Raw genomic sequence first — 10,331 nt, 5'->3', positions numbered from 1 at the left:
ACACACACACACACACACACACACACACACACACACACACACACACATGGTGTATGTTCATGTTAATACACACCTGTCACTGCCTGTATCTACATATTTGCACACAAAATTAATGAATCACTTTTGATTAATGTTACAAAATGAGCACAAAGGAGGCACTGGGAGAAACACACACATTCACACACACACACACACACACAGTAGATGTCACAGGAATGAGTCACCACCAGGAGATAATACTGCAGAGTCTAAAACCTCTGTCAGAATCAACGCACAGCTCCTCACATCAGATTCACCCTCTGAACTCTGTCACACCTCCTCCCCTCCCCGCCTCCACTCGTCTCCCTGCTCCTCTTCTCTTCTCTCCGTTTCACCTTTAACCCCTTCCCTCCTTCTCCTACTTTTACGGTCTCCCTCCGTCAGCCATCCTCCTTTTCACCCTCCCCTCTACTCTTTACTCCTTCCCTTCCTCCCTCCTCTCTGCCCCTCCTCCACTCACCACAATTGTGGATGTACATGTTGTGCAGTCTTATCTTGGAGGCTCCGTTCCTGCAGTACAGCTGCTGCGTGTGGAGCCCGGCCTCTCCTCGCTGCTGCCACAGCTGGATCCAGCGGATGTCGCAGCCGCATTCGAACACCACTCCGTCCAGGCCCCTGGAAACACGATTGTGAAACAACAACAACATCAGCCTAATCAATAAGGATGTGACGCAAAGCTACTCTTTGTATCTGTAAATGTCACGGGCATGTCTGGGGCCATTTTGCATGATTTATCATAAAAAAACAAATGGAAGTGTAATGTGAATGTATAGTTGGTCTGACGTGAATATTGACAAAATTGAGAAAGCTATTGACAAAACATGGGCCAAATAAAGAAAGGGGTTGTGCATGCAGTAGTAGAAAGGCCAGATGAAATGAGAGATGGCTTCAAGTGTCTCTGAAAAAAAAATAGACAGCTGGGGACAACAATGTTAAGAGCTCTCTTGGCCATTTTGGAGATGGTCTCTCACTGCTATCAAGATAATGAGAGGCTCACCAGTCAAGCTTTATGTCATACTGAGCAACAAGTCTGGTAAAAACTAGAGTTTTTGTCTTAAACATAGATTTCACTACTTATTTAGTGAAGGGAGACATGACAGGAGAAACTAGACAAGAGAGAACTTAAAGGAATATATATACAGTATACAATTTGTACATTAATTATTCAGCCTGTGTTACCTTGAAAATAAATAGCTTTTCTCTCATTTATCCAGTTATATGCTCATTGTCACGCTTGCACACCGGACGAGTCCTAAGTGTTCTAAATAGTGAGGTTTTCACAGAGATGCATGTGTTTGGGAAGAAGTGAGCATACAGCTGGATATTTGAGACATGGATCAGTCTATGGTCTATGATTAGTCTTGGATCAGTACGAAGTGTTGAGGAGGCAACATGTACTTCAGTCTGCTGCTTCCAGCAGGTTGCGTGCACACTTAACCGTCTCCATTAGCAACAGCAAGAACAATCTTCAGCTGCATGAAAAGCCACATTTCAGCACTCTCGAGCTAATTAGAAACATTCTTCACGATACCAGTAACATCAATGCAGTTATCACCGCCAACACTAAAACGTATCAAGTGATGGTTCATGCAAAACACGCTGGCGTGTGTGACGGTCACCACAGATGCGAATCCAATATAGGTGGTTTTACTCAGATGAACAGACCAGATGAACAAAAAAAAACCGAAGGCCAGCACTGCAGCGTTCAAATGCGAGAAAGTCAGAGGTCAAGGCAGTGTTGAGGCTATCAGACTCATATTAGCGGCAGGCAGGTATCATCGGGCTCATTGGCACATGCATATCATTACGGTGTGAGAGTTGCATCATTCCGCATCGTAAGCCACCCCTGCATTTTGCATATGTCCAATTTGGAGGCTGCGATTGGCCAATTTTGCCAAGATGAATGCCTGTCCAAATGTCCTTGACAGAGGTCAATAAGATATTGCGGAAAGCATGAATAATGCATGCGGTGCGTCCTGCATGCTTTATAAAGTAATGAGAATAGATTTCTGCAGGTGGGTCTCTCTTGTTACCAGGTGTTCACTGGATCTGACACTGTAGTCAGAGCTGAGCTTTTTCACATCCTCTATGAGGCGGCATACCCATTGAGCTAACAAGGGAGTGCATCTATCCTTTTCTCTTTCAGGAAATTTTCATTTTAACAGTTATTTTACAAGTGCTCTCTGACTGCAGTCAGCGTTGGAATTATTTTTTTACCTTTTATGCCGACAACAATGATCAAAGTCAAAATCGATATAACTCAAGAAAACTGCACATCTAATCTTTTACATTTTTCAGACTATCACGTAGGAAAAACAACCGATAAGATACGATCGAAACATGGATTCATTGTGCCTTTGTGTTCTTCAATTGCAGCAATTTGTGTTTTCATTACAGAACCTTCATTAGGCGACGAAACCATTTTTCTTTTCTGATGAATGTATTTTATCTAAGATGGAAACATTTGCACCAAAGCATCCTCGTGTGGACTCTGAAAGCTACTCTGTATATAGCACAGAGGAGTTCAGACCACAGACAGGGTGCTCCCTCCATGACGGTGCGGGGGAGAATTCCACTTTTAAAAAAGGTTTTCATTAAACGCTGAGCAAGTTGAACCACGAGGGATCAAAGCTCATCAGAGCAAGGCGGCCCAGGGGTTTCCCCCTTTTATACTGTAATTATGTTAATTGTTAATAAGAACCACCACCTCTATACATTATCCACTAGTCCTCTGGGCAGCGCCGATCAGGGCCAACCTGCCGCAAAGAGCTGAAAATAGCAGGGTATAGCACTTAAATAATAAAAACTGCAACCCCTTCGTTTGAAACGTGTGCCCGGCGAGTACAGTACAGTAAAATGTTTTTCACTGCTCCACCATCTAAACAAGCTATAAGACAAACAAATGAAGAAAAAACAGCAAACTGACAGCTGGAAGTTGATAAATGTCTGGAGGAGAGCAGATTAGACTTTGAAAAGAACAAAAGCAAACAGGAGTGTGACCCAAGATACAGACAGCTAACAGCATGGTGTTTCCTTGAAGCTGGCTAACGATCCACCCCGCTACTTCAGAGGAAAGGTAATGATCACCACCGGAGGCTGTATTTCTGGGAAATATACACACACAGGTGCTCCGGCTGAGGAGCCGCGCATCACAGGCAACGCTAAGCCACATACCGCATTGTTGCCGGCGCGCTTTGATCTCAGCTTGAATGCACCGCTTCCTCTCCTTATGCTGTTGTCAGGAATTATTTGAGGTTTTCAAATCCCGCGTGTTTCATAAATCGCCTTATTTACCACAGGGCTCCTGATCTTGGGTGTGACTGTGGGTTGTGTTTCCTGTGATGCCGGGCTTTGTGGTAATTCGGCAGAAAGACGCGTGGTTATTTGCTCTGAGTGCTCGGCTCGTCACATTGTAAGTCACTTTTACTACAATACAGTACATCCAGATGTTAATGCATATTAATAAGAGAAAAATGGATTTGTGGATCTATCCCTGACTAGTAATAAGTTAGCTTTTATTCCAAAGAAATCAAGGGGTATTTCATTACTTAACTATGAAGGATTACATCAGGACAGTAACTCAGTCCTTTTTCACTCCAAAAGTGACTTTCCTTTTCATTTTCTCCAACACCGTACAGTAAAATGTCTTCAAATCTTATGTCATGATTGTGAATTACAATGCAAATTTACAGTGGAAGCAAATTTATATTCATCTCGTTTTGATTTTCCCAAAAAGAAAGCCTATAGGCCTACCCTAAAATGACTTTACATTTTGTACAACAAATTGAAATGTCATCCGTTTTTAACAAGGTTAGGGTTAGAGTGTTGTGTCTCTTTGTGGCCATTTTGAGTCTCTGTAGTCATTTTGAGTGTCTTTGTAGTTGCTTGGTGTCTCTTTGTTTCTCATTGCAGCTGTTTTACATCTCTTTGTTGTTGTCTTGGTCTCTTTGTAGTCGTGTAGTGTTTCTTTGTAGTCATTTTGAGTATCCTTTTGGTTGGTAAATGTCTCTTTGTGTGACATTTTGTTGGTAAAGACTGACACTTTGTGCCTCATGGGCCAGTGCCCTGTAGGCCTGTTCAGTTCTCCTCCTGCTGATGTTGTTTTGTTGCTAGTCACAGAGAAAGGTTGGCGACTCACTGCACACACAGACCCAGTGGAGCTGCAACACAATAGCGAGCCCTTTTAACATTTAATCAGTAGCGGTAATAGCAAAAGTATCAACAATTGCTTTTTGACGAGTTAGAATTCGGAGGAAGTAGACGAAATGTTGATTCTTAATATCCACATTAATTTCCTACGAGTGGAAACGTTCATTGTAGATATCTGTAACTTCATGACAACTATTACCAACCTCTACCATGGACCTCTATTCAAACTCTATTACAGATAGGCTTATTGATAAGCCAAGTTTGACGTGTTGTAATTCCAAGTTGACATATCCATGATGTAGTTTGACTAGTTGCAATTCTAACCAGAGAAGTGCAATCATTAGAATTCAGATCGGTGTGTCTGCAAAGACATCTGCTGTAATGCGTGATTGAATGAATCCAACACACGACTGTCACCCCGATCCACAAATATCTGGTCAGGTATCCTCAGCAATGTACGTACAGGAAATGATCGTGGTGATTTGTGCGACGTATCGGAAATTAACATGGTAACTCTGGGCAACATATCCTTAACAGGTGATGTATCAGACTTATCAGAAGTGCAATTGTTGGTATCTGAAAGAGGAAATTACATTTCCAATAGTAACAATTCTGGAAATTCAATGAATCGTTTGAAAAGGAATTACTGATAGCTACAATTAAATCTGTAAATCAGTAGAATTGCTGAAAAGTAATTTCTACGTATTATAACATATTAACATTTTTTTCAGATATCTTACATTTACATTTGAACTGTTCAAAAAAAAGAAGAGATTTTGACATGTCAAAATATAATTTCCACGAGTGAAATCTAAATTGCTACTAGTCAGCACTACTGATTGGATGTTAAAAACGTGAAACAAGATGATCTTCTAGTTACAGATGGTCTCTGAGACAAACAAATATAGATCCACTGAAAATCCGTTAGTCTGTAGCGTTAAGTCTTGTGATTTTTCATTTAACGACAGGCCTGACCAGTGGTCACTTTTCCACAAACACACCACGTCTCAGTGGTTTAGCATCATATCATGTCTGCAGCCACTGTGTGCATATATAAAACCCTTTTACAGGCTTCTTGTTTGTTGACAGTCATCATTTCAACTGACAAAATCCCCAGTCTTTGGATAGAAATAAGATAAATCGCTGAACTTCAAGTGGTAAATCTGCCACCGTTAGCATTGTAAACTGTATGAGGTATGTGCTACACTCGAGGAAATATTGACAGGCGTATAGCAACAGTAACTAAGGGCGGAGCTTACTAAACAGTCAAATCTTTCTCTTTGATGGTATTGAATTGGATTTTTTATTGAATCATATAAATCTATTTTTGCTCTCAAGCACTCATTGCTGTTGTGTTTGTGCACTACACTACCCATAGATCACTTGTCAATCACACATCGTGGCCAGCAGTCATTAGCATTATAGTGTGGGGGGGAAAAAGCTGTCATGCCATCAGATTGGCTTCTAGAGTCTTGAAGCAGGAAATTGACAGTCGGACATCTATTCATTGGCAACAGGCTGAATAAACAGATGTCGCCATGTTTTTTATTTTTTAACTTTTTGTGAAATGTAAAATTAAACTCAGTTTTCATTTTGCAACAGGGGTCGGGGAGATTAGAGTTTCGGTAAAGAATAGTATAAATCAATCAGAGGGAATACGGATAAAGCGGAGAGCCGATGTCACATTTAATACTCTTCTCGTCAGCAGGAGCTTTTACAGCCATAACCATTTTTCCCCCGATCCTTGCTAAATTTGCTAAACAGTTGCTTTTACCGCACCGTTCTGAGTATGATTGCTTCACCACACTCCTGGTTGTCGCTGGACCCGCTCCATCACTCTCGCGCTGTATCTTCTTGCTCGTGTCATGGATAAAGCAGTATGCTGCAAATGAATAAATCACCGCATTGTCCAATCGCTGCTTTTCTGTGAGCTTGAAGCCACTTGGCCATGCAGCGTCCCTGCAGGCTCTCTCACTGCCTGACTTTTTTTTTTTTAAACAGTTTCGGCTTTATTGGTCTGTGGAGCCAGACCTGACTTTGGCTTATCGACAGCACCACCTGCACTGCAATCAAGTAGAGGAGACGGGACACCCGAGTCAGGTCAGGGAAGGCTCCAGGTAGGAAAAAATAGACAAAGTGAGTGGGAGCCTCGGGCAATTTCCTCTTCAGAGTCAAAGATTTGAGCAGGGACAGGTATACTTTTGGTGGCTATGTTTTATAAAATTGACATTTTTAGAGGTCCTGCGTGTATACATATTGTATATTCAGGATGGATGATGTATTGATATGTGTACAATCTATTTGTAATCTAAAACAAATGTCATTGTATTTAAGGAATACTTAAATTGTTTTTTGCAATCACTCAAATTTCGTCAATTCAACATACAAACCAGCTGATTGTATTTCAATGAGACATCCTTTATGATCCTGTTACACACAATAGGGCAGCAAGTAACTACACACAAACCGCTTTAATGCCATAAAGCAGGCGAACTAAAGGATCTACTTTCTCACCAATGAAAAGCTGGCAGAGGCACGGACATGGCGATGTGTAACTCTGTTTTTCTTTTTCTACCGGTGCCTGTTTGGTAATTGTGTGACTTCAATCGAGCCCTGCTTGACTAGAAGCATGAAGTGGTGCACTGGTGGTTATAGAATTGCAGTGCTGGTGGGGATGGTCAATTTTCAAACCCAGTTTTCGGCCATAATCTTTTTGCCAATAGCTTATTGCAAATACACAGAAATGTTTGTAGCTTTAGTTACATTTACAGAGTTTACATAATTATATTTAAAGTAACTTGAATTACTCAGTTGTCATATCAAAAAGGTACAAATATACATGAAAATACAATTTGAAATGTGAGATGTGATACTATTCATCCCTGTTGCCATTATATATTCCATATAGCATCTACTGTACTTCTATGTGTTGTGCATGTCTAAAGCCCTGCACAATTCATGTGAAAGGGATTTATTATGGCGAGCTAACATTTTTTGACTAATTCACTGCAATAAAATCAGGACACAACTAGAATAACCGCCCCGTGGTTGTGTGCCTCTGCAAACTGGTCATGTTGCAGTTTACATCCACGTCTGTCCAAAATGTTAACACGTCATCATTTTTATCTCGTTTGTGTGAAATGTCATGATTGGCAAATTAATTCTTTATTCATTAGTTATGGCCAAAAACGCATTTTATGAGGTCACGGTGACCTTTGACCACCAAAATCTAATCAGTTCAAGCATGAGTCCAGATGGAAGATTCTGCCAAGATGGACAACCCAAAAACAACCGGCCACGGCTGCTGGTTGTATAAAATGGCGTTGAGGTATAGCTAGACTGAAATATGTGTTTCCCTCGTATATCTCAAAAAGTGATATTCCGCTCTTCTTTACACTCGTATTGCTGGAGACCCAAGGATGACCAGTGTCAAATTTGGACACGCGACTTTAGATAAACAAGAGATGGAGCTCTGTGCAGCGGCGGGGCGGAGCTTCAGAGCTCTGCGGACTGAGTCTACATCTACTTGGGTCAACAAGCGATGAGTAGTTCTCGAGAACGCTGCAAGCAGCACCACAAGGAGCCAAGCAATCGGCCCGAACGAGCACCGCACCAGTTGCTTTTATAGGGAAACGCTTTGTATTGGCATTTGGACTTGTGGCTGCTTCCCCAAAAATAGTAGCAGGCAGTCTGGGTTTTGAGATGGGGACCTCTGCATTGTCTAGGCCACTGCTGCTCACTCTTCTATTACACTTAACATTTGAATTCTCCCTTTCCCTCTCGTAACGTTTGATGTTTTTTGAGGAGTCACTGTAAATGTCGTGTAATCTCAGCAAGAATTTTCCCTGAGTGCAGCTGGACCCTAAAAGATGAAGGTTAAGATTCAGTAATTTACCTGTCACAAAGCCCTCTGAATTGCAATGTTTAATTCATTCTAATCCACTGGCGGTCAAGTCAGAAGATTACAGGTTTTGATCTATTCATATTTCATCCATATTCAAAGAAAAAGTAATTTTGTTCCAAGAGGCGTGTTTGACTTTGCGTCAGCCCCCTCCCCCACAACCCGGAGAGCCTGGATTAAAGCGGCGCCAACAGAGTAAAGGGATACGAGACGCACGTTGCTTCAGGCAGATCGATACAGTTGCCAAAGAATGAGAATGCATTCCTCTTTTGGGTGGACCAGATAGAATGAGCTTCCTCGAATGCTGCTGTTCACTCCGCTTCAAACAACCTCCAATAATCCCACCCAGGATGGCACGGCGACAGTCGCCCGCCGTCCTTTAGGTTTTGCGATTGGCTGGTGCCGTGCAGCACACACTGCAGCAGCTCCGGCCCTTGGGCGAAAGGGCACGCAAACAAAGAGAAAGAGACGATTATCCATGTCTCATCCAGAGGCAGCACACGGCATGCCGCCTATTGTACAGCCTCAATGTGATGTTGGGGCCTTTTCACAGGAGCCACAAAAGACTTGAGATTATCGAGATCTCCCTGATAGCATTGTCGTTGTCACTGATACTAAGATATTGCAGGGAGTGTGAAAAATCTGTGCAACCGACCTGCGAAACAAAGTGACTGTTTTGGCAGCGCCACTGAGCTTGATAAGAAGTGCCGGATAAGGGGAATAACAGACTTAATGCACATCAACTGATAGGAAGTACTTTTTCCTCTTTAAACGTTGCCTCATCATGCAGGTTGACAGGCGTTCGTTCCCAGGTGTGATTTTTAATTGCAGAATCACGTCGAAGAATCGGCTCCTCAAAATCACGGAAAGCTCCACATAAGGGGGAAGTCCTGTCGTCATGTTAGAGCAGCTAAATAAATAATGATTTTAACGGTTACTCCGTTTATCGAGTGAAACATGTTTTTACACCTAACCGATTATGCGCAAAGCAGCAGTTGAAAGCAGGGAATGTAGCGTTTGATTCCAAACGTGGCCAATCGCAACGCTTTGATGAAACCGCGTGTTGTTTAATGGTGACTTCAGCAGAGCATCACTATTTTTTATTACCTTTTTGATATGTACAAATTAACTCTTTTCTTAATAGGAACAGACAGCAGATCGGTTTGTTTAACACATCTTTTGTTATTGATAGATTATGATCATGGACTTGTGTTGTCTCTGTTGCTCTGCGTTTTAATTGCACCTTATGCTTACTGTTCTATCTATTTCTATGTGCCACAGTGTGCATTCCATTTCCCCCTTTTATTTAAATTTTTCACAAAAGCAAATTGTTGCGGAAGAATTGGAGAGCAGCAGTGTAAAGAAACAGTGGACCTTAATGAAACATACAATGAAATAATCCTTAAAAACATTGTTACTGTAATGCTTTTGATGGGCTTACGGTGTAATTCCAGGCTTAAAAATGAACTATTTCCACATTTGCTATTCGTTGCAGGTCACTGTCACCGTGTAGCGGCTATGAAATTGTTACTCTTTCATTGATAAAATAACATGAAATACAATTACAATAACAGCGCCTAGAGTGACTGAGATAACACGGTGTAGCGACAGCGTCGTGGCAAAGGGCCACGCTCCCCTTTCGTCACATAAAACGGAAATTTCTTCAGCCGGTTTGATCTCCCTCTATTTACATAATATCCGTGTGGTTCAGCAGCACGGGTGGGCACTTATCATTGATACTGCATTGTGTATCATTCTAATAATTAAAGGCTACGGGCGCCCGGTGAGCGCGCTTCATTTGGCCCGATTGAATGATTGGCACTTGCCAAGCTAATATGGTTTGGGTGAGCACACCAAGACAGTGGAGAGAGTAACGATGGCAGGCCCATGTCACAGACTCTGCCCATGATCGAGTGACTCATTTCCTGTTATGGAAGCCTGATTCCACATGGCTTCGTTCTTTCGCAACGCCCCGGCCCGTGTCTGTGCCGCCACGTCACTCCAACTGACACCTCTTAACTAAACGCAGCAAATTGAACAGACACGAACCCTCACTCCTCATCAGCATTCCCTGGGGGAAAAAGAACACGGGCGTCACCCCGGCCCTGCTTTCCATGTAGAACAACAAAGGCACCGTTTGTTCGCATCTAAAATGGTTGCTTGAGGAAGAAATGGGATTGCACATCAGAGCAAGCACTGCTCTGTGAGCTGGGATGGTGATCTGGTTAAGGTAGGATCGGCG

At 42.3% G+C, this 10,331-nt stretch overlaps 1 protein-coding gene across 5 annotated transcripts in view; it reads right to left on the bottom strand.

Annotated features, from left to right (window-relative positions):
- ntrk3b (neurotrophic tyrosine kinase, receptor, type 3b) overlaps positions 1–10,331 on the bottom strand; it is a 148,273-nt gene that overhangs the window by 96,161 nt on the left and 41,781 nt on the right. For all 5 annotated transcript variants that reach the window (XM_031848519.1, XM_031848523.1, XM_031848520.1 and 2 more), the window contains exon 4: positions 500–654. In XM_031848519.1, the coding sequence (XP_031704379.1) occupies positions 500–654 (155 nt within the window). The remainder of the gene's footprint in view (positions 1–499; positions 655–10,331) is intronic.

This window comes from Anarrhichthys ocellatus, unplaced genomic scaffold (assembly GCF_004355925.1).
Source record: "Anarrhichthys ocellatus isolate YVR2014 unplaced genomic scaffold, GSC_Weel_1.0 scaffold8, whole genome shotgun sequence".
Lineage (NCBI taxonomy): Eukaryota > Metazoa > Chordata > Actinopteri > Perciformes > Anarhichadidae > Anarrhichthys > Anarrhichthys ocellatus.
This window is presented reverse-complemented; position numbering and strand designations above follow the sequence as displayed.